Raw genomic sequence first — 24,042 nt, 5'->3', positions numbered from 1 at the left:
TCATGTGTTAAGGATAAAAGGTGAAAAGTTTAAGGGGAACATGAGGGGAAACTTTTTCACAAAGTGGGTCATGAAAGTAGAGAATGAACTGACTGTGCAAGTGGTGTGTGATTCAATGTTTAAGAGAAGTTTGGATAGGTACATGGATAGTAGCGGTATGGAGGGCAATGGTCCTGGTGCAGGTTGATAGGAGTAGACAGTTTAAATGGTTCAGCACAGATGAGATGGGCTGAAAGGCCTGTTTCTGTGCTGTATTCTTCTATGATTCTAACTATTTAACAACTGCTTATTGAGTTTAAATAATAACTGAATAAAATACCCTCTAGGCACAACTTCTAAAAGTCTTTATTAAAGACAAAGATAAAAACATCAATATCCTGAAGATACTTTCATGCCTGTTATGGGCATCTATATCCACCACCACAACAGTAAGTTCAGAATATCCCTGAAATACTGATTCTTCCTTAAAAATGTTGAGAAATGGATGGAATTCAACTGAAAGGAAAAAATAGATTTAAACATGTTACATCCTGGAAAAGAGGGTAAAATACAATATACCTCTTTCTTTAATTTACAATGACAACTCTCACTGAAGGAAAAGCATCTGCAAGAATTTTCTTTGTGATGTTTCATAACACCTTATTTGACTCACTCTTTCACTCTGCTGCAGAGTTTCACCTTGGCCATGAGTTCTATTCATCTTTTTTTAAAAATTTCACACACAGAATCTGTTAACATTTTGAGCAATTTTTCTTGAGGATTTGACTAGTAAAAATATCCAGGTAAGTTGGCCGATCCATCTTATTCAATCAAATGGCTCAAATTGGCACAAAGCTGCAAGTTGTCATACAGAGGTCAGACAATGACTTTAGTTATAGGAGAGTTGATAGGTATGTGGAAAATGGTGCAGAAAGATCTAGTTCTTAAAGGTTAATGCATGGTCAATCTTGATATCAGGCCTCTTTTACTGACAAGCCTGGTATTGATGCAATAAAGTTGCTTCAGTGAGATTCAGGCCTGTCTTATTCATACCAAGTCTATAGCAGACTATCAGAAAGTATTGAGGAGCACAGAAGCTTTAGTTCAAGGATCTCTGTATGTGGCATCACAGGTAGGCAAAATGGCGAAGACGACTGGGATACCTGAAAACACAAGAAAGTCTGCAGATACTGGAAATCCAAAGGAACACACACAAATTGCAGGAACTCAGCAGGCCTGGGAACATCAGTGGAAATGAATGAACAGTCTGAGAGCCACCTTCAAGACTGGAAAGGAAATGGAAGATGCCAGAATAAAGAGGTGGGATGAGGGGAAGGAGGATATCTAGAAGGTTATAAGTGAAGCCAGGTAGGTGGGAAAGGTAAAGGGCTGGAGAGGAAGGAATCTGATAGGAGAGGAGAACAAACCCTAGGAGAAAGGGAAGCAGAAGAAAAGAGGCGAGAGTGGGGAATAGCAGATGAGGGGGGAAATAATTTTTTTACTAGAAGGAGAAATTGATATTCATGCCATCAGGTTGGAGGCTACCCAGATGGAATATAAAGTGTTGTTCCTCCATCCTGAGGATTGTCTCATTATGGCACAAGAGGAGGTTATGGGCTCGAAACGGAAATGGGAATCATGATTAAAATGTTCAGCCACCAGGAAGTTCTGCTTCTGGCGGATGGAGCGGAGGTGCTTGATGAAGCAGTTCTCCAATTCATGACGATCTCACCAATGTAGAGGAGGCTTCATTAGGAGTACTGATGCAATAGACACCAGCAGGTTCTCAGTTGAAGTGTTCTCTCAGTTGGAAAGACTGTTTGGGGCCCTGAATGTAGGTGAGAGAGGAGGTGAATGGGCCGCTTGTAGGAATAAGTGCCAGGAGGGAGATTAGTGGGGAGGGATGACTGGATAAGGGAATTCTGGAGGCGGGAAGCCCAGCAGAAAGTGGGAGAGGTAAGTAATGATATGTTTGGTGGTAGGATTCATTTGGAAGTGACAAACATTGTAGATGTTGTGTTTTTGGATTTTCAAAAGGCCTACAATAAGCTGCCACACAAGAGGCTGCTTAATAAGATGAGAGCCCATGGAATTCCAGGTAAGATAATGGAATGGGTGGAGGCAGAAAATGGCTGATAGGCAGAAAGCAAAGGGTGGGAATAAAGGGAGCCTATTCTGGTTGGTTGCCGATTACTAGTGGTGTTCCGCAGGGGTCGGTGTTGGGGCTGCTTCGTTTTACACTGTATATCGATGGTTTAGATTATGGATTAAATGGTTTTGTGGCTAAGTTTGCCGATGACACCAAGATAGGTGGAGGAGCAGGAAGTGTTGAAGAAACGGAAAGGTTGCAGAGAGACTTGGTCAGTTTAGGAGAGTGGGCAAAGAAATGGCAGATGAGATACAATGTTGAGAAATGTGCGGTTGTACATTTTGGAAGAAGAAATACTCGGGCAGATTATTATTTAGATGGGGAGTAAGTTCAAAAATCGGAAGTGCAAAGGGACTCGGGTCCTCGTGCAGGATACCCTAAAGGCTAACCACCAGGTTGGATCGGCAGTAAGGAAAGCAAATGCTATGTTGGCATTCATTTCAAGAGGAATAGTGTATAAGAGTAAGGAGATGTTGATGAGGCTCTATGGGGCACTGGTGAGACCTCATTTGGAATACTGTGTGCAGTTTTGGGCCCCCTATCTTAGAAGGGATGTACTCATGTTGGAGAGAGTTCAGAGAAGATTTACGAGGATGATTCCTGGAATGCAGGGGCTAACATATGAGGAGTGTTTGTCGGCTCTTGGACTGTATTCATTAGAGTATAGAAGAATGAGAGGGGATGTCAGAGAAACATTTCGAATGTTGGAAGGGTTGGACAGAGTAGATGTGGAAATGCTGTTTCCCTTGGTGGGTGAGTCCAGGACAAGAGGTCACAGTCTTAGAATTAGAGGGTACCCATTTAAAACAGAGATGAGGAGAAATATTTTTAAGCTGGAGGGTCATGGATTTATGGAATTCGTTGCCACATACAGCTGTGGAGGCCCAATCGTTGAAGGTGTTTAAGGAGGAGATTGATAGGTATCTAATTAGTCAGGGTATCAAGGGATATGGGGAAATTGGAACTAGATGGCTGAATAGTTTAGCTCATGGTGGAGTGGCGGAGCAGACTCGATGGGCCGAATGGCCTATTTCTCTTACTTTGTCTTGTCTTGTCTTGTGAGAATTATGTGTTAGATGTGGAGGCTCATGGGGTGGTTGGTAAAGACAAGAGAAACTCTATCCCTATTAAGGTGGCAGGGTGATAGGGTGAGCGTGGATGGAGAAATGGAGGGCATCATCAATGGTAGAGGAAAGCAACCCTGTTCTATGAAGAAGGATGACATCTCTGATGTCCTGGAAAGGATACTTGAAAGAATCCTGGGATACCTTGCTTCATTTGCCAAGTAACAGAATCTAAGAGCAGGGAGGTTAGAGTAATCTTTGTAAAAGTTTGGTTAGCCCACACCAGGACTGTGGAGTGCAGTTCTGGTTGCCACCAATTGAAGGATAGGCTTGTATGTAAAAGTGTAAAAGAGATTTGACAAGATAATGCCTGAGGGATGGGATATTTTAGATACAGAGATTGGATAGGCTGGGCCTTTTTCCTTGGAAGTACAGAGACTGAGAGGGGTACTTGTAAGAGATATTCAAACTTATGAGGGGCTTCAATAAATAGGTAGTACTTCACTGAATGTGTTAGGTCCTGAATTTTGTCTAAAGGTAAGGATATTTTATCAGCAGGTTGCATTTCTATCAACAAAGGATGCAGTTTTTAAGTTATCATCTACGCTGCCCTAACTTCCAACTGGTCAAAATCACTTAACAAATTTTCTTGCTATTCATGACTCCACCAATTTTCATATCTACCACAAACTTACCAACCTACACTTTTATCCAAATTATTAAGTTTTTTAAAAAAATCACATATCTAGCCCTGATCTTTACAGACCCCTAATCAGAAAAACAGCCCTCTACCACTATACCCTATCTTCCGTATCTTTCATGACCAAGCCAATTCTGAATCCTATCTACCAACCCAAGGTGGATCACATATGATTTAACTTTCTGGAGCATCCTACCATCAGGAACCTTGTCAAATGCCTTAATGAATCCTCAATCAGCTGGCCGGGGTCATTCTCATTCTCCTAGCTCTAGTACAGACCAATCCCAAGTTGGACTATCTGCATATTATTTCCAGAAACCCTCCTGGGTACCCATCTGTAATGCATTAATGTATAGATATTCCTCACAATTCAATTTGCAAGAGCATTTCATTGCCCATTTTCGCTTTCCTAATTTCTCCATTAACTTCTTTCCTGCTTCCTCTATGTTTCTCAAGGACCTTGTCTCAGATTTCAGCTTTGTAAACCTTACATTTCCTTTTACTTTTTAACAAAACTTGGAAATCTTTGTATCATCCAATGTTCCTGAAGCTTGCCATCCTTATTTTCATTCTCAGAGGAACATTCTCACCATGAACTTTAATCAATTAGCCTTTAAATGACTCTTACATGTTAGATGTAGATTTACCCTCCAAAAGTTGGTCTATCTACTTTCTTCAGTTCCTGCCTAATACTGTTGTAATTAGCCTTCCCCTAATTTAGCACTAAATTACTGTTGTAATTAGCCTTCCCCTAATTTAAAAGGGCCAATCTCATCTTTATCCAAATCTACAGTATATTAAAACTTACAGAATTATGGTCACCGTTCACATATACTCTCCAAGTGAACCTTCAATCACCTGGCCAGGGTCATTCCCTAATCTTAGGTCCAGTACAGACTAATCCCAAGTTGGACTATATACATATTATCTCCAGAAGCCTTCCTGGGTGCACTAGCAAATTCTGCCTGTGTAAGCCGTTGGCACTTTGGTTTTAAGTACATTGCCACCTATGAGAACATCAGTAGTAACCTCAAATTCAGTTGTTTGTGCTGTTCAGTTTTTATGCTAACCTTTCATCAGTGATGGCAAGGGATTAGATGAGTCACTGTTGAAATTAATGGCCAGTACCCAATGAAATGATTTAATTATGGGGATTCATGAAGGACTATATCTTAGTTCCATCATATGCTTCAATATATGGTCACCACTCAGATGTCTGCATTTATTTTCATTTCATTCAGGGAATAATCAGTTCTGTCCAGGCCAGAATCAAACATTTAAGAATCAACCCAAGGTGAGGAGCTCAAAGGTATACTCCATCATACCAAATGCTTGATGCCCCCTGTACTTTGTTGATGAAGTTCAGCTCTTTGGAGCCAATTAACATGGAGTACAGCATAAACTCTCAGAGAAAACTTCCCTGTTTTACAGTGCAAGTTATTCTTTCAAATACATGAAGATATGCCATATTCATATAAAATATTCTACTTTACTGAAATCCAGTTTGGTCTTAATTACAATGTTTTTTAATTCATACTTCTCTTCTGCACAAAAAGATTGACAGGTAAATTTAGAAACATTCCATTGTTCTCATGATTTAATATCTGCCTTCTACTCCCAGTTTCTCAACGGTTCCTTTCTCAATAGCTCGATGAATGGTGCACACCTCCTCCTGGGTCAGCGTTCGTTCCATGTGGCGATAGGTAATCCTATAGCAGTGGCTGATCTTTTCTGTCCTAGATAGAGAAATAATCATGAGTTCATCCGCTGCAGACATGAACTGCACTTGACCAATCTACTGGATGCAAATACATTCAAAAGGTACAGACTATTCATTTTATTCATTTTGTTTCTAGTCTAGTCAGATGAACTCTGCACAGTTCTGTGATGAACTAATTATTCCAAGATTTCCAGCTTTCCCTTTTTAACTGACAGTATGTAGATACCATGTAGGCACATTTTCAGATTTGAAAGGACAGATACACTATCTATACCCAGCAGCTTTGTGAATTGGTGTCCTATTTCAGCACAATTCCAAATTCCTCTGTGTGATATGTGTACAATTACTTCACTTATTTTGCCAGAGAGAAATATCAATCACCAATGTCGACTGACCCAGCAACAGTTCATTTTAATAAAAATTAACTTATATCTAGGTCACTGTGCACTGAAAAATGAAAATGAATTATTTTCCTGTTGCTTCCCAGTTCATGAAAAACAATTGTGTTCACAGGCCTAAGCAGCACTCTCTCAATGAAATTATTCTTTATCCATGCTTAGAGAGTCAGTATGATATTAAACAACACCAGCATTGCAGCTTAATCAGACATTTCCTCACTTGTCATCCACATATGAGATTCCCAACAAAGGCCTGTATAAACTGCAGTTAAGCAGCTGGCTGTAAGAAAGAGAAAAGAGACATAATTTCTTGCTGTTATTCTTTCTACATTATTGGTTCCAACTAAATACTGTCAACTATATAACATTCATCTCAAGCAGCGAAAGATCTCAGGCACATCTACAGTTTCTTAGTTCTGAACCTTCCTTCTCAAACTATTCTTATGGTCACCTCCACTTGATACAGATAGCTGGTAGCCTTTACACATGAAGAGGTTCAGAACAGCAATGCCTCCTATTAGTAAGTAAGCTGTCATACCGTCAGTACACTCTCAATTGCTCTAGAAAATCACCTGGTTCAAGAAGATTTATTTTTCTTGAATGTAAGTTTTGCAGTGTGGCAAGTAAGTTAAACAGGTATCCTAAAAATATCCAGAAACAACATGGGATACTTTTGCTCAGGGCACCACTGGCGCTGAGATTCCTTGATCATTCTGCACTTGACTTGCAGTTGATGTTGCTTCAACAGGAACACAGAAGAACTCCTGACGAAGTATTGGAAATACTGCCTCACTTGAACTATTTGTATTCTGCTCCTTGTAGCCATCAGTTCTCCAGAAGGGGCCACGTGAAGTTTAAAAGGGCCAGTGGTGGATATATCAGAAATACATCTGAAGTAACCTCTTAGAAGCAGATGTGGTCACTCCCAATTAAAGAAAAACTTTCATTTCTGAGGCTCAGGTCCTGATAGGGTCAGGATTTACCATCCCTTATTGCTGTCTATGAGCAGAATACAAGTTTCTTATTGTTTTCCTTCCCATCCAAACAAGCTTGTAATGCTAAAGGAAGGCTGGAAGCACCCAGTGTTGAAAATACCTAATGGATGTCAGTGAGGTGGCAAATGGCTTTCTACCCCATGCTGAAAATTGTTTGATCACTATACTTGGACTTCTGCAACTTATGGACATAGTACAGTGTAAGCAACATTTAAAATGAACAGATTTCTGGAAAGAAGATAAATCATAATTTGAATCTAACACAATGAAATGGTTTTAAGTGCTGCCTCCAACTTGAACCTACTCCATTCTTTCTAGTTTATTTGCAAAAACAACAGAAACTTTAGAAAGGTGAGTTGAGATGGGATGGCACAGTCAGAATTAATGGAACTCCTGAGGATTCTTATTCTCATTTATTTACATTTAATGAATGTTATATCCTTACCCTATTGAATGCTTTTTCAATAGATGAGCAAGTCAAACACTTAATAATATTTTAAAAAGAGCTTATTGATTACCTAATTGGCAAAAATAGACAGCATTTGTTGAAGGAGCAGCATAAATGTGAGTTGAATTTTGAGGACAACAGACACAGAAAAGGATATGTAGCTCTCGGTGGGTAAACACAACCTCAAGCTATTGACTGCTAAAGTGGTCCCCAAATAGCTGATTTTGAAAGATTAATAACGTCATAGATTCACAAATCAAACTAACTATACAGGTGAGCCCGACATGGTCAGCAGGACATAAAGAATTATCACCATCAATTCCTATTGGTAATATTAAAGCTAATATTAAAATTAAAACAAATACCTACACAGCGCAAGAACAGATTGGATTGGGAAATGAAACACACTGGCTTATAAAAGATGCTTAGTGGTTTGGGGTACTTGCATTGGCATTTGAGTTTTTTCCTGAGTTTTATAAGGCTGAACCATGTGCACGTTTCTGCTGACATTGACTGCTGTTCCTTGCCTGTGCAGTAAGAAGAGAAACCATCAGTGTAACATTTTACTTAGGTGTCTACCATTGCATTCCAACTACAGATATCAGCAAAATAAAATAGAGCGGAATTAGATTCAGGTGGGCTCTAAAAAACCCCAATGATTAAGAAGCTTGTTCAATGCTTCAGTCAGAGCAGCTAAGCAATTTTTGATTTAATTTCAAACTGAATCAGTAATTCATGGCCCAATTTAATTGATCAAAAATAAAATGAATTTCTTGATTCACAGCCCAGTGTTATCGGGTCTGGAATGATTAGTCTTCACATAGGAATTATATCTTGTTCTCTGGTTCAGTAAGATGCTGAAGCAAATGTGAAGCTTATTTTGAAGATGGCTAAATAGATATTCTGTTTTTGGTGAGGAAACCAAAGCTGCTAACAGTATTCCAGGTGTGGCCTCATCAACAACCTGTACAACTAAATTCAAGTTTTGTTATTTTAAACTCCAACCCCCCTACAATAGAGACCAATATGACATCAATTTTCTTAACTATGTGGTGGACCTTCCTTCTAACTTTTTGTGATTCATACACTAAAACTCTCAGATTTCCCTGACCTACACTCATTTGCTTGTCATTTAGATAATCTGCATTTACATTCCTCTTACCAAATGACCTCACATTAAGACACAAGAGAGACTGCAGATGCTGGATATCTGGAGCAACATACACAAAATGCTGGAGGAACACAGCAGGTCAGGCAGCATAAAAAGAGGAAAATGAACAGTTGACTTTTTAGCCTAACGCACTTCGTCAGGACTTGAAAGGAAGAAGACAGAGGCCATACTAAAAGGGTGGGGGAGGGGTGAGGGAGAAAAAATAGGAAGTTGGGAGGGTAGGATGGGGATGAGGTGAGAAGCTGGGAAGTGATAGGTGGAAGATGTAAAGAGCTGAAGAATTCCCCACCCTTAAGGCCTGCCAACACCTAAATCTTCCTCCCTCTGGTTTCCCATTTCCTTCCCTTTATTCCATGGTCTACTGTCTTCTCATATCTGATTCTTTTTTCTTCAGCCCTTTACACCCTTATTGCATTCAAATAAAGCCCTTTAGGCTTTTCTTTACAGCTTATACTAACTCTGGATTTGCTCTGTGCTACACGCTCTTGTTTAAATTTTCTGCATCTTCCTGTCACACTTTGTCATTTTCCCAATCACTATCCTGTGCCTCTGCGCTATCATTTCCCTTTATTTATTAAATATCCTGTTCTTCGACCCCACTCATTCCTATTTAGTTCAAAGCCTTGCCCACAATTCTATTTATGTGATTCGCCAGAATACTGGCTTGAGCATGGATCAGATGAAGTCCACCCTAAAGGAACAGCTTTCTGCTTCCCTATCAGTTCCTACCAAACTTTATGCCATACACTTACTTCCCTATTCCTATTCACTATTTGCCAGTTTACACTTATCTCAGATAAAATTATTACTTTGTGGTTCTGTTTTTTTGATTTTGTCCTGATTGCCTCATCATCTTCCAGCAGAACCTTCTTCCTAGTCTTAACTAGGTGGAAAACAACTGGCTTCTCTCTCTCCCATTCTATGTTCTCCAGGCCAGAAGAGATCAGAGATCAAAGTTCAAAGTACGATTATTATAAAAATACATGTATGTCACCATATGCAACATTGGGATTCTTTTTCTTGCAGGCAAATGCAGTAAGTCCAAGAAATACAATAGAATCAATGAAAGACCACACCCAAAAGGACAGACTAACAACCAATATGCAGAAGACAACAAACTGTGCAAGTAGAAAAGAGAAAATAATAATACTGATTAATTCGCAATAAATATTGAGAACATGAGATGAAGAGTCCATAGGTTGTGGGAAGATGTCAATGTTGGGGCAAATAAAGCTGAGTGAAGTCATCCCCTCTGGTTCAAAAGCCTGTTGGTTGAGGGCTAATGACTGTTTCTGAACTTAGTAGTGTGGGTCCTGAGGCTCCTGTACCTTCTTCCTGATGACATGAGCAAGGAGACAGCAGAGCCTGGGTGGTAGGGGTCCTTGCTAATTTTTGTTGCTTTCCTGTGGCAGCGCTCCATGTAGATGTGCTCAACGATTGGGAGAGCTTTATCTGCGATAGACTGGGCCATATCCATTACTTTGCGCAGGATTTTTCTTACCAGGCATTGGTGTTTCCACACCAGGCCATATTGCAACCAGTTAATAGATGTTCCATCACACATCCATAGAAGTTTGTCAAAGTTTTAGGTGTCATGCCAATTTTCCACAAACTTTTAAGTAAGTAGAGGCAGAGTTATGCTTTCTTCATAATTGCACTTACGTGCTGGGCCTGGACAAATTTTCTCAAATAATAACAGTGAGGAATTTAAAGTTGCTGACACTCTCCACCTCTAAGGCCCCAAGAAGAAGCTCACTGCCTCCAGTTTCCTCATCTGAAGTCAATAATCAGTTCCTGGGTCTTGCTGACATTTATTGAGGCGCTACTCAGCCAGATTGTTGTTCTCTCACCATTAAGCCAGATTTTCAAATTCCCTCCTCTCTGCTGATTTGTCACCACTTTTGATTCGGCCAATGACAGTGGTGTTGTCAGCAAATCTATATGTGGTATTACAGCTGTAATTAGCCTCACAGTCATGAGTATAAAGTGAGTAGAGCATGGGCTTAAACATACTGAATTGGGGTGCAGCTGTGCTGATGGAGATTGTGGAGGAGATGTTGTTGCCAATCTCATATGACTGGAGTTACAAGTGAGGAAAACGAAGATCTAATTGCACAAGGAGGTATTGAGGTCAATGTCTTATTGATTAGTTTTGAGGGATAATAATATTGAATACCAAGCTATAGTCAATAAAGAGCCTTAACCCTGGCACAGGCTGGTAGCACAGCCTTCAAGACTCACTTTCTTTGTAGCAGAGAACAGTGTCTGTTCCCCAAACAATGTGACTTCCTTCCCCCCTCCACCACAGTGGCACAGAAAACCACTTGCTTACACATCCTCTGGTAATGCCCACCCTCACACACACAGGGACTAAGAACATCACACCTTTTGGATAAAGGCCAGTATTTTGATCCCTCTACTTGCTTGTTCTGCAGTCACATTGTCTTGTCCCAGAAAATCGCAAGATAGATTATCTAAGGGGTGGGACTGCCTCAACTGACTACATGAACCCAGTAACGAGTTCCCTGGCCCACAATTTGTGCCAATCTAATTACATTAGTAATTTAATACTTAAATTCTTCTGTCTACACAATGTCCACATCTCTCCATTCTGTGCCGATCCATGTGCCTAGAATGGAGGCATTTCTAACCCTGGCAGCACATTCCAGCCATCCACTACTCCGTGAAAATAAAAACCTGTCCCACACATCTCCAACGAACATAACCCTTCTCAGTTTAAATGCATGCTCTCTAGTTTTAGATATATTGACTCTGGGAGGGAGATACCAGTTGTCTATTCTATCTGATCTTATGAAGTTTAATAAGGTCTATCCTCAGCCTCTACTGCCCCAGAGAAAACAACCTTTTAGAAAACATAGAAACATAGAAAACCTACAGCACATTACAAGCCCCTTGGCCCACAAAGCTGTGCCAAACATGTCCTTACCTGAGAAACTACCTAAGGTTACCCACAGTCCTCTATTTTTCTGAGCTCCAGGTACCTGTCCAGTAGTTTCTTAAAAGACCCTGTTGTATCTGCCTCCACCACCGTCGCCAGCAGCCCATTCCACACACTCACCACTCTCTGAGTAAAAGAGTTACCCCTGACATCTCCTCTGTACCTACATCCAAGCACCTTAAAACTGTGCCCTCTCGTGCTAGCCATTCCATCCCTGGGAAAAAGCCTTTGACTATCCACATGGTCAATGCCTCTCATCATCTTATACACCTCTATCAGGTCACCTCTCATCCCCTGTCACTCCAAAGAGCAAAGTCCGAGTTCACTCAGCCTATTCTCATAAGGCATGCTCCCTAATCCATGCAACATCCTTGTAAATCTCCTCTGCACCCTTTCTATAGTTTCCACATCCTTCCTGTAGTGAGGCGACCAAAACTAAGCACAGTACTCCAAGTGGGGTTTGACCAGGGTCCTATATAGCTGCAACATTATCTCTTGGCTCTTAAACTCAATCCCAGGATTGATGAAGGCCAATGCACCTTATGCTTTTTTAACCACACAGTCAACCTGCGCAGCAGCGTTGAGTGTCCTATGAGCTCGGACCCCAAGATCCCTCTGATCCTCCACACTGCCAAGAGTCTTACCATTAATACTATATTCTGCCATCATATTTGACCTACCATAATGAACCACCTCACACTTATCTGGGTTGAATTCCATCTGCCATTTCTCAGCCCAGTTCTGCATCCTATCAATGTCCCACAGTAACCTCTGACAGCCCTCCACACTATCCACAACACCTCCAACCTTTGTGTCATCAGCAAATTTTACTAACCCATTCCTCCACTTCCTCAACCAGGTCATTTATAAAAAAAATCACGAAGAGCAGGGTTCCCAGAACAGATCCCTGAGGCAAAACCACTGGTCACCGATCTCCATGCAGAATATCACCACTCTACAATCCCTCTTTGCCCTCTGTGGGCAAGCCAGTTCTGGATCCACAAAGCAATGTCCCCTTGGATTCCATGACTCCTTACTTTCTCAATAAGTCTTGCATGGGGTACCTTGTCAAATGCCTTGCTGAAATCCATATACACTACATCTACAACTGTACTTACATCAATGTGTTTAGCCACATCCTAAAAAAATTCAGTCAGGCTCATAACACAAAGCTATGCTGACCATTCCTAATCATATTATGCCTCTCCAAACGTTTATAAATCTTGCCTCTCAAGATCTTCTCCATCAACTTACCAACCACTGAAGTAAGACTCAATGGTCTATAATTTCCTGGGCTATCTCTGCTCCCTTTCTTGAATAAAGGAACAACATCTGCAACTTTCCAAATCTCTGAAACCTTTCCCGTCCCCATTGATGATGCAAAGATCATGGCCAGAGGCTCAGCAATCTCCTCCCTTGCCTCCCACAGTAGCCTGGGGTACATCTCGTCCAGCCCCGGTGACTTATCCAACTTGATGCTTTCCAAAAGCTCCAGCTCATCCTCTTTCTTAATGTCTACGTGCTCAAGCTCTTCAGTCCACTGTAAGACATCCCTACAATCGCTAAGATCCTTTTCCGTAGTGAATACTGAAGCAAAGTATTCTAAGTACATCTGCTATCTCCTCCGGTTCCATACACATTTTTCCACTGTCACACTTGATTGGTCCTATTCTCTCATGTCTTATCCTCTTGCTCTTCACTTACTTGTAGAATGTCTTGTCTGCCAAGCCTTTCCTTATAGCACATGCCCACGTGTTGGTGTGTTGTCACTATATGATATGGGAGCTGACAGACCCCTTTGTGGTTCCTGGTGATGACATCTGCAGCAAGTGTTGGCTGCTCAAGGAACTCAGACTCAAAGCTGATGATCTGGAATCTGAGCTTCGAACACTGTGATGCATCAGGGAGAGGGAGAGTTACATGCGACGAAAAAGGTATGAGGTTTAAGCAGATTGGCCATTGTTGGAGTGGGCAGGGTTAGAGTGGGGAATTGATGAGTTGGTTGAAGCTATTTTGATTCGGCCATTGTATGTGTGGCCCAATGGAAGAGTTTAAAATCTGAGCCTTTGGCCTGGAGACACAGGTGATTACAATTACGTTTTTTTTTAAAAACAGTATTATTTTCAAACATTGTAATGCATCATGGAGGGGAAAAGTTGCCTGGACTCTGTGTGGCAGGCAGAAGGATCCAAGAGGAGCTGCTGGAGAAGCTTGAGCTCTTGAGATTGTTCAACAGGTCAGAGAACAACCGTGAGGATGAGCGGGGGGTTGTAGGAAAGATGAGTAACCAGACTGTGGCACCGTGATTCAGGGAGTCATTCAACAGTGAGGAGAGAAATGCAATGTAGTGGTAATTGGGGATAGTATAGTCAGGGGAATAGACACAATTCTCTGTTGCAAGGATCGAGAGTCCTGAAAGCTGCATAGTCTGCCTGGTGCCCAGGTTCAGCACATCTCAACTAACCTGCAGAGGAACTTGAAGTGGGAGGGGAAAAATCCACTTGGCACTCTCTATGTGGGTACCAATAACCATAAGACAAAGGAGCAAAAGTCGGCCATTCGGCCCATTGAGTCAGCTCCACCATTTCATCATCTGATCCAATCTCCCCTTTAGTCCCATTCCCCCGCCTTCTCACCATAACCTTTGATGCCCTGACTACTCAAATACCTATTAATCTCTGCCTTAAATACACCCAATGACTTGGCCTCCACTGCCGCCCATGGCAACAAATTCCATAGATTCACCATCCTCTGGCTAAAAATTTTTTTTCACATCTCTGTTCTAAATGGGCACCCTGCAATCCTCAAGTCATGTCCTCTCGTACTAGACTCCCCCACCATGGGAAACAACTTTTCCACATCCACTCTGTCCATGCCTTTCACCATTCGAAATTTTCCTATGAGGTTCCCCCCCCCCCCATTCTTCTAAACTCCAAGGAGTACAGTCCAAGAGCAGTCAAACGTTCCTCATATGTTAACCCTCTCCAATGTCAACACATCCTTTCTTAAATAAGGAGCCCAAAACTGCACACAGTATTCCAAGTGAGGTCTTATCAGTGCCTTATAGAGCCTCAACATCACATCCCTGCTCCTATACACTATTCCTCTAGAAACGAATGCCAACATTGCATTCGCCTTCTTCACCACCGACTCAACCTGGAGGTTAACCTTAAGGGTATCCTGCACGAGGACTCCCAAGTCCCGTTGCATGTCAGAATTCTCTCCCCATTTAAATAATAGTCTGCCCGTTTATTTCTTCTACCAAAGTGCATGACCGTACACTTTCCGACACTGTAATTCATTTGCTACTTCTTTGCCCATTCCCCCAATCTATTCAAGTCTCTCTGCAGACTCTCTGTTTCCTCAGCACTACCGGGCCCTCCACCTATCTTTGTATCATCAGCAAACTTAGCCACAAAGCCATCTATTCCATAGTCCAAATCACTGATATACAACGTAAAAAGAAGTGGCCCCAACACGGACCCCTGTGGAATACCACTGGTAACCGGCAGCCAACCACTTTATTCCCACTCTGTTTCCTGCCAATCAACCAGCGCTCTATCCACGTATGTAACTTTCCCGTAATTCCATGGGCTCTTATCTTGTTTAGCAGCTTCATGTGCGGCACCTTGTCAAAGGCCTTCTGAAAATCCAAATACACAACATCTACTGCATCTCCCTTGTCTAACCTACTTGTAAGGTTTGTAAGGCACTAGGTTTGTCAGGTTTCTTACTCTTTATATACTTGAAAAAGCTTTTAGTATCCTCTTTGATATTATTTGCTAGCTTCCTTTCATAGTTCCTCTTTTCCCTCTTAATGACCTTCTTAGTTTCCTTTTGTACGCTTTTATAAACTTCCCAATCCTCTGACTTCCCACTAATTTTTGCTTCCTTGTATGCCCTCTCCTTTGATTTTACTTTGGCTTTGACGTAGGAAGAATGTAGGAAGAATATGGAAAGAGGTTCTGCTGAGGGAATTTGCACAAGGTCAATTAGATCAGAGAGCTAAATGTGTGTCTCAAAGATGGGTGTGTGAATTTGCATAAGATTAATTGGATCAGAGAGTTAAATGCATGCCTCAAAGATAGGTGTGGGAGAAGTGGGTTTGAATTTGTGGGACATTGGCACCAGTATTGGGGAAGGTGGGGGTGGGAACTGTTCTCCACCTGAATCATGCAGAGACCAGGGCCCTGTGAAGGACAGACAGGTGGCCAGAAGGGGTGGGGTGGCTCTGTTGGTAAAAAAGAGTGGAAATTGAGCTGGCAGGGTGCAGGCCTCAGAGCATATCCAAGTGGCACAGACCTGATCCAAGAGCGAGGGACAACTCAATGTTTTAGATGGGAAGTATTGGGTGCAGCCTAATTAAGGTGGCAGGTCTCATGCCCAAAGCAGCAGGGCCAGGGTCCAAGAGTGAAGAACAAAACATGGTTTAGCTGATTTAAGCACGAGGCCAAACTGAAATGGTCAGGGTATTGGGGCCGGAGGCAAGGGACAGGCTGGTGTTCTGCTCACTGCTTGCGAGGTTCACTTGTCTCTGCGCTGAACTGAGGCTGTGGTCTGCAACTAACGGGCTTGCGATTGGCTATATTGGCTGGATGGTTGTGGACTCACAATCGTGAACTTCAGTTCTGAGTTTTAGTTGTTTACTTTTATGGTTGGCAAAAAAAAATTCTGCGTATTGGGTGTTTGACAATCTTTTTTTTACTAGGTTCGATTGGGTTTCTTTGTTTTGTGGCTGCCTGTGAGGAGATGAATCTCAAGGTTGTATATAGTATACATACTTTGATAATAAATTTACTTAGAACTTTAAAGAGCAAAAGAGAGGCGAGAGTGGATATGGGTTACTGGAAAATGACGCTGGAGAGGTAGTAATGGGAGACAAGGAAATGGTAGATGAACTCAGAAGTATTTTGCATCAGTCTTTATTGTGGAAGACACCAACAGTATACCAGAAATTGGAGAGCGTCTGGGGCAGAAGTGAGTGCAGTTGCTATCACTAAGGAGAAAACGCTCTGGAGGCTGAAAGGTCTGATGGTAAATAAGTCTCCTGGACCAGATCAGAGGCAACCAGATGACATGCTAGAGTTATGAAAGAGGCAGTTGAAGAGATTGAAGTGGTATTAGTAATGGTCTTCCCAGAATCACTAGATTCTAGAATGGTTCTGGAGGTGTGGAAAATTGCAAATGTCACTCCACTCTATAAGAAGGGAGAGAGGAATTGACAAGAAATTATAAGCCACTTCACAGGACATCTATGGTTGAGAAGATGTTGGAGTCCATCCTAAAGAATTCCACCCACCCCCATCAGAGAGGAGGCTACATAACATCCACACCAGGACCACCAGACTCCAAAACAGTTCCTTTCTCCAAGCAGGAAGGCTGATCAACACCTCCACCACCAGTACTTCTTCATTTCCTGTAAGCCACCTTACATACAGGCACTCCTGTGCCTAGTCACCTAAAGGACATACATTCAATCTATTGATATAATGTATTTCCCATTGGTACGTAGAGATACTGTATGTCTCTGCCAATGGAAGTAAAAGGTGTTCCTTTACTGTCCTAGCCTGCAGGTCATCCTTGAGCAAGGTGTAGCACCTGCTTACCCCTACCCCCCCGTTCAGGGTCACATGAAGCCCTGGGAGCAGGTGGTGGATGGTCATATGAGCAGCTGGTGCATATCACAAGTCCTGATACCAGGCAGACAATCTCTAAAGAATAGATTGGGGTAACTGTCCAACGACACTGCTCATAAAAAGGCAATGGCAAAACACTTGTGTGGAAAAATTTGCCAAGTACAACCTTGGTCATAAGACCATGATCGCCCATATCATGTGACATGGCACATGATGATGATCTTATGTATTTATATTTATTGTGTCTTTTTAAAAATTGTTGTGTTCTTTATTTTATTGTTTTTTTGTGCTACATTGAATCCAGAGTAACAATTATTTCATTCTCCTTTACAATTGTCCACTGGAAATGACATTAACTAATATTGAATTTCGAATGATAAATAGACAGAAGTCAACATGGTTTCCTGAAGGGGAAATCTTGTCTAACAAATCTTTTGGAACTCTTTGAGCAAATAACATGCTAGGTAGACAAAGGAAAGGCAGTGGATGTTGTTTACTTGGATTTTCTGAAGGCCTTTGACAAGGTGCCACCCATGAGGCAGTTAAACAAGATATGACCCATGGTATTACAGGAAAGATACCAGCATGGTTAGAAGATTGGCTAACTGGCAGGAGGTAAAGAATGGGAACAAAAGGTCTTTTCTGATTGGTTGCCAGTGACCACTGGTACTTTACAGGGGGCTCTATTGGGACTGCTTCTTTTCACGTTATAGGTCAATTTTGGATGACAAAATTGATCGCTTTGTGGCCAAGTTTGTGGATGACATAAGTTTGGAGAGCTGGGTAGTGTTGAGGAAGCAGGAAATCTGCAGAAGAACTTGGACAGACTAGGAGAATGGGCAAAGAAGTGGCAGATGGAATACAGTGGAGGGAAAAGTATGGTCATGCACTTTGGTAGAAGGAATAAAGATGTAGATTATTTTCTAAATGGGGAACAAATTCAGAAATCAGAGTTCAAATAGACTTGGTAGTCCTAGTGCAGGATTCCCCGAGGTTAACTTACAGGTTAAGTCAGTAGTAAGGAAGGCAAATGCGATATTAGCATTCATTTCGAGAGGACTAGAATATAAAAGCAAGGATGTAACGCTAAGTCTTTATATAGTATTTGGAAGACCACACTTGGTATCTGGTGAGCAGTTTTGGGCCCTTTATCTGAGAAAGGACATGCTAAAATTCAAAAGGGTCCAAAGGAGGTTCACAAGAATGATCCCACGATAAAAGTGATGGAGGAGCATTGGATGGCTCTAGGCCTGTACTCTCTGAAGTCTAGAAGAATGATGGGGATCTTACTGAAACCTATTGAATATTGAAAAGCCTAAATAGAGTGGATGTAGAAAGGATGTTTCCTTTCGTGGGTGAGTTTAGGACCAGAGGGCACAGCCTTAGAATACAAGGATGTCACTTTAGAACAGAGATAAGGAAGAGTTTCTTCAACCAGAGGGTGGTGAATCTGGGAATTCAATGCCACAAATGGCTCTGGAGGCCAAGGTATTCAGTATGTAGGTTGATAAGTTCTTGATTAGTTAGGGTGTTGGAGAAGGCAGGAGAATGGTGGTGGTGGTTGAGGGGATAATAAATCAGCCATAGTAGAATAATGGAGCAGACTCAATAGGCTAAATGACATGATTCTGCTCCCTTGTCTTGCCTTATCCTATCCTATCCTAAACACAGCAGCATCTTGGTGAATCTCTGTCCCTCTCTAAGGCCTACACATCCTTTCTAAATATTGGGGCAATCAGAACTGAATGCAATTCTCCAGATGTGGCCTAACCAGACTTTTATAAAGCTGCAACTTAACTCTCTAACTCTTAAACTCAGTTCCTTGACTAATAAAAGCAAGCATGTCAAACGCCTTCTTTGTTGTTGTTCTTTTCTGCATCTTGTGTTGAATCAGGTGGCAATCTTGCCATTTATTTAGCACTTTTGTCTGTCTTTTTACAAGACTGAGTGGCTAGCTCAATGCTCAACCCAGCATGCATGGAAACCATGCAAGGATTTGAACCCAGGACCACTCCCCTTGAAATCACTATGTACCAGCCTGAAAAACATCTTCTTTACCACCTTTTAATCTGTACATCAATAAAAATTCTAAAACTTGATCATCTAGCTATGGAGTAAGCTGATTTTGAAGAATGCATCAGGATCAGTTTTTTAAAAATCTGTGACCATCCAATTTAACAAATCTCCTCATTATTTTATTAATGTCTATAAGATCAGCAGCTTCCTTCACTCTATATAAAACATTCCCAGCCTATCTAGTTTCTCCTCATAACGCAAGCCTTCCAGTCCTGGCAATATCCTTGTGAATCTAGCTTAGTCACATCCTTCCCATAGTGTAGCTACACGATTAGCCAGGTATCATCTCATCAACGTCCTGTACACTTTAAACAAGACGCCACAACTCTTGTATTCAGTGAACATTCTAATGAAGGTAAAGATGCCATATATATTCACAACTTTGTCTACCTATGTCACCACTTTCAAGGAACTCTCTACTTGTTTACCTATGTATTCTTTGCAGGGGAAAACTTTTTTTCCTTTATCTCTGCAATGTTAAAGATGAGACAGACTAACCCTTTTAAAGTTCTTTGGGCATCACATTTAAAGATGAAGGCCATTATGCCTCAACCACACCAACCAGCTAAAGACAAAGACCTCTCTGACAGCTCCAAAACTGGTGATACGCAAATGAATGTTGAATAATTTAAAGTAGAGTAGACTTGTACACTTTTCAGAACATCTGAGCAGCAGTGGGAATTTTGTCTTGACTTTATGGCATATTTTTGCTTCCTTTAGTACCTTGTGCAACATTTCCCCCAAATAATGTCAAAAGTAATGTGACACATAAAATCCATCTTCTGCAAGATTTCCAACATCACCAGTCCTATAAATGAGAACTCTTATTCCCTCAAACAGCTGAGTCTCACTGATCCTATTTCCTCTGAAACCGAGCTATTTAAAAGACCAACATTCAAACTACATTAGTTCTCTTCACTGAGACCTGAGGTCCCTGTGTTCACAAACATCGCTCATCGACTTTCCCTCTGGTCATCAATGTTCACTCGCTGTTTTTCAGCTTCAGGGATATTTCCAGGTTGCTTATGCTCTCACAGAGACTGTCTGATAACCAATCTTCATAGCCTGCTCTGGTCTACCTGACCTCCCAACCTCATTCATTAATGCAGTATCCACTTGTTTCCTGCAGATAATGTTGGTTTTCACTAAAATGATGCCCTGTAAGTAACTTGATCTTTATGTGACCAGGTGATTCGTAATGTTGCATGAACAGTATTAAAAGGCAACAATGTGACTCCTAGCCAAGGTTATGTTTAGCCAAGAAGCAATGCAAGGGTAATATTCGTGCTTCACGCTTACCCAGACCTAGGGCCCACTCCTACCAGAGTAACTACACTCATCCAGAAAGTCATGTGGCATGGGATCAGTGGAACCTTAGCTGTTTGGATAAAAAAAATCAGCTTGCATGAAGAAAGCAGAGGATTGTAGTGGAAGGAAAGTATTCTGCCTGGAGGTCGGTGACTAGTGGAGTGCTGCAAGGACCTGTCCTGGGACCCCTGCTCTTTGTGATTTTTATAAATAACCTGGATGAAGAGGCGGAAGGATGGGTGGGTAAGTTTGCGGATGACAGGAAGATTGGAGAAGTTGTGGATGGAGCTGTAGGTTGTCAAAGGTTACAAGAGGATATAGACAGGCTGCAGAGTTGGGCAGAAAAATGGCAGATGGAGTTCAATTCGGACAAGTGTGAGGTGATGCATTTTGGAAGGACAAACCAGAAGACTGAGTACAGGATTACTGGTCAGTTACTTAAGAGTGTGGATGAACAAAGGGACCTTGGGGTTCAAATCCATACATCCCTCAAGGTGGCTGCACAGGTTGATAGGGTAGTTAAGAAGGCCTATGGGATGCTAGCTTCATTAACAGGAGGATTGAGTTCAAGAGTAGAGAGGTCATGTTGCAACTCTACAAATCTCTGATGAGACTACACTCAAGATTATTGTGTTCAGTTCTGGTCACCTCATTATAGGAAGGATGTGGAAGCTATGGAGAGGGTGCAGAGGAGATTTATCAGGATGTTGTCTGGTTTGGAAAACAAGTCTTATGAGGCAAAGTTAGCAGAGCTGGGACTTTTCTCTTTGGAGTGTAGAAGGATGAGAGGGCACTTGATAGAGGTCTACAAGATTATGAGAGGCATAGATAGGGTGGATAGACAGTACCTGTTTCCCAGGGCATGAATAGCAAACACCAAAGGGCATATGTACAAAGTTAAGGGAGGGAAGTATAGGGGAATCATCAGGGACAAATTTTTTACACAGAGGATTGTGGGTGCCTGGAATGACTTGCCAGGGATGCTGGTGGAGGCTAAAACACTAGGGGTATTTAAGAGCCTCTTGGACAGGCACATGGATGAAAGAAAAATAGAGGGTTACAGGGTAGCGTGGGTTCAGTACTTTTTTTAATGGAAAATATGGGTCGGCACAACATCAAGGGCTGAAGGGCCTGTACTGTGCTGTAGTATTCTAGTGTTCTAGTGAATTTAGGAGCCGAGAGGTAATGTTACAGCTATATAGGATCCTGGTCAGACCCCACTTGGAGTACTGTGCTCAGATCTGGTTGCCTCACCACAGGAAGGATTTGGAAAGGGTGCAGAGGAGATTTACAAAGATGTTGCCTGGATTAGGGAGCATGCCTTATGAGAATAGGTTGAGTGAATTTGGCCTTTTCTCCTTGGAGTGACGGAGGATGAGAGGTGACCTGACACAGATGTACAAGATGATGAGAGGTATTGATCGTGTGGATAGTCAAAGGTATTTTCCCAGGGCTGAAATGATTGCCACAAGAGAACACAGGTTTAAGGTGCTTGGGAGTAGGTACAGAGGAAATGTCAGGGGTAAGTCTTTTACTCAAAGAGTGATGAGTGTGTGGAATGGGCTGCCGGCAACAGTGGTGGAGGCAGATCCATAGGGTCTCTTCAGAGGCTTTTAGATATTAAGTTAGGGACATGTTTGGCACAACTTTGTGGGCCAAAGGGCCTGTATTGTGCTGTAGGTTTTCTATGTTTTTCCCAATCAGTCATAAGAAACTATGGTGGTGATCAAAGATTAAGTCATTTGACTAGTAATCCAGCACAGAAAGCATCCTATCCAGATGCATCACAACTTGGTATGGCAAACATTCTGCCCAAGACCACAAGAGACTGCAGAGAGATGTGAACTCAGCTCAGTCCATCAGACAAACCAGCCTCCCTCTCCACTGGCTCCATCAATACATGTTGCTATCTCGGGAAAGCAGCCCTTATAATGAACACCTTCCCAAACCCCAGTTGTTCTTTCCTCTCCCCCCTCCAAAAGACAATAAGCTTGAGAGCATGTGCCACCAAGGTCAAGGATGGCCTCTATCACACTGTGATCTTGAATGGACCTCTTATTCACTAAAAGGGAATTCCTGGTCTCCCAATCTACCTCGTTATGCCCTTTCATTTCATATGTCTACCTGCATTTTCAATAAAGTACTGAAGTGGAACTATAATACAATCATGACAATATCCATGCTGTATTAAACATTCACATTCAGAATACATGGAAAATTAAGGTAATCTCTGAGTAGATAACAATTCTCTATAGCAGTTACCAACAAGCTGCAGGGAGTCGTGCATCATTTGGAGATAGGATCACATTCTGCCCCATGATTACACAGAGGTGTCAGCTAAAACAACATTGCTGGTCGCCAGAGCGCCACTATCCCAGATGTTCACGACATTGACAAAAAAGCCCTATTGACAAAGATAGGGCTCAACATTCAAAAATAATGCTAAGAAAATGGATGCGCATGTCAGAAATATTAAGACTCTTTCAAGATTTCAGAATAATATTCTTGTAATCACCAAACATTATTTACTTTTCATTATTTATCTGATGTATGAAGCTATCAAAGTACCAAACTACAGTACAACATTTTCACTTCCTTATAGTCATTGCAAAACAGGGCCATCAGATTCGGTAAGATTTGGTGGAGAGCAGCAGTTGAAAGTTGTTATAGAGCCATTAACATTTAGCCCATGAAAATCAAAAAAAAATCTGCAGATGCTGGAAATCCGAGACCAACACATAAAATGAAATATTAATCCTGTTTGTCTTTCCACAGATTCCTAACCTATAGTGTTTCCATTGTTTGTGCTTTTAATTAATGCCCTGCCTGTACTTTAACACAGTCGTTTAATAAAGGAAGTGTCGATTTGAATCGCACCCTTAGAGCAGAGGGAAGTTCAACTACCCGGATCTCAAGGAAGGTAAGGCCCAGACATCAGAGGTTTCAAAGGAAGAGTAACAGATGGTACAGTTTGGGAAAGCGATTCACGGGGGTGGTCACCAAAAATGTATTGAATGGATTGAGAGTTTGCAACATAGATTTGCCAAATCACAATCGAGATTATACAGCCAGAGAAATTTATAGTGGTAGTACCAGGCAAGGCATGAAGGAATTTAAACATAACAGAAAGAATTTTAAGTCTGAAGCACTGGGAGCCATAAAGCATTATTGCTGAATAAGAAATGGGTGAAGACATAAACAGAAGAAGCAGGAGTGTGCCAGACAGCCCTGTACTCCACCATTCAATAAAATCAAGGACAGCCATTGATCAACACTGATTTCATTATGGGTCACTTTGTTATTTCAAATAATAGATAGTACATATTACCAATATTTTCAAAAATATCAGGGTTGAGTGTGTTAATCCTAAAATTATTATAAAGAATAGACTGCTGCAGCTTAAATTACATTTTTTTCAGAAATCATTTGCCCTTAGGAT

The 24,042-nt window shown here is 41.6% G+C and overlaps 1 protein-coding gene across 8 annotated transcripts in view; it reads right to left on the bottom strand.

The window, feature by feature from the left end:
* Nucleotides 1-328: 328 nt before the first annotated feature.
* The window catches only part of fars2 (phenylalanyl-tRNA synthetase 2, mitochondrial), a 459,304-nt gene continuing 435,590 nt past the window's right edge, over nt 329-24,042 (bottom strand). For 7 of the 8 annotated variants that reach the window (XM_059945680.1, XM_059945673.1, XM_059945679.1 and 4 more), the window contains one exon: nt 329-5,628. In XM_059945680.1, the coding sequence (XP_059801663.1) occupies nt 5,490-5,628 (139 nt within the window). In that variant the 3' untranslated portion in view covers nt 329-5,489. The other variant, XM_059945674.1, reaches the window with a different exon arrangement.

The sequence above is a fragment of the Hypanus sabinus genome, chromosome 20 (assembly GCF_030144855.1).
Source record: "Hypanus sabinus isolate sHypSab1 chromosome 20, sHypSab1.hap1, whole genome shotgun sequence".
NCBI classification, from domain to species: Eukaryota; Metazoa; Chordata; class Chondrichthyes; order Myliobatiformes; family Dasyatidae; genus Hypanus; species Hypanus sabinus.
Note: the sequence above shows the minus strand (reverse complement) of the source record. Positions and strands in the feature narration are given on the sequence as shown.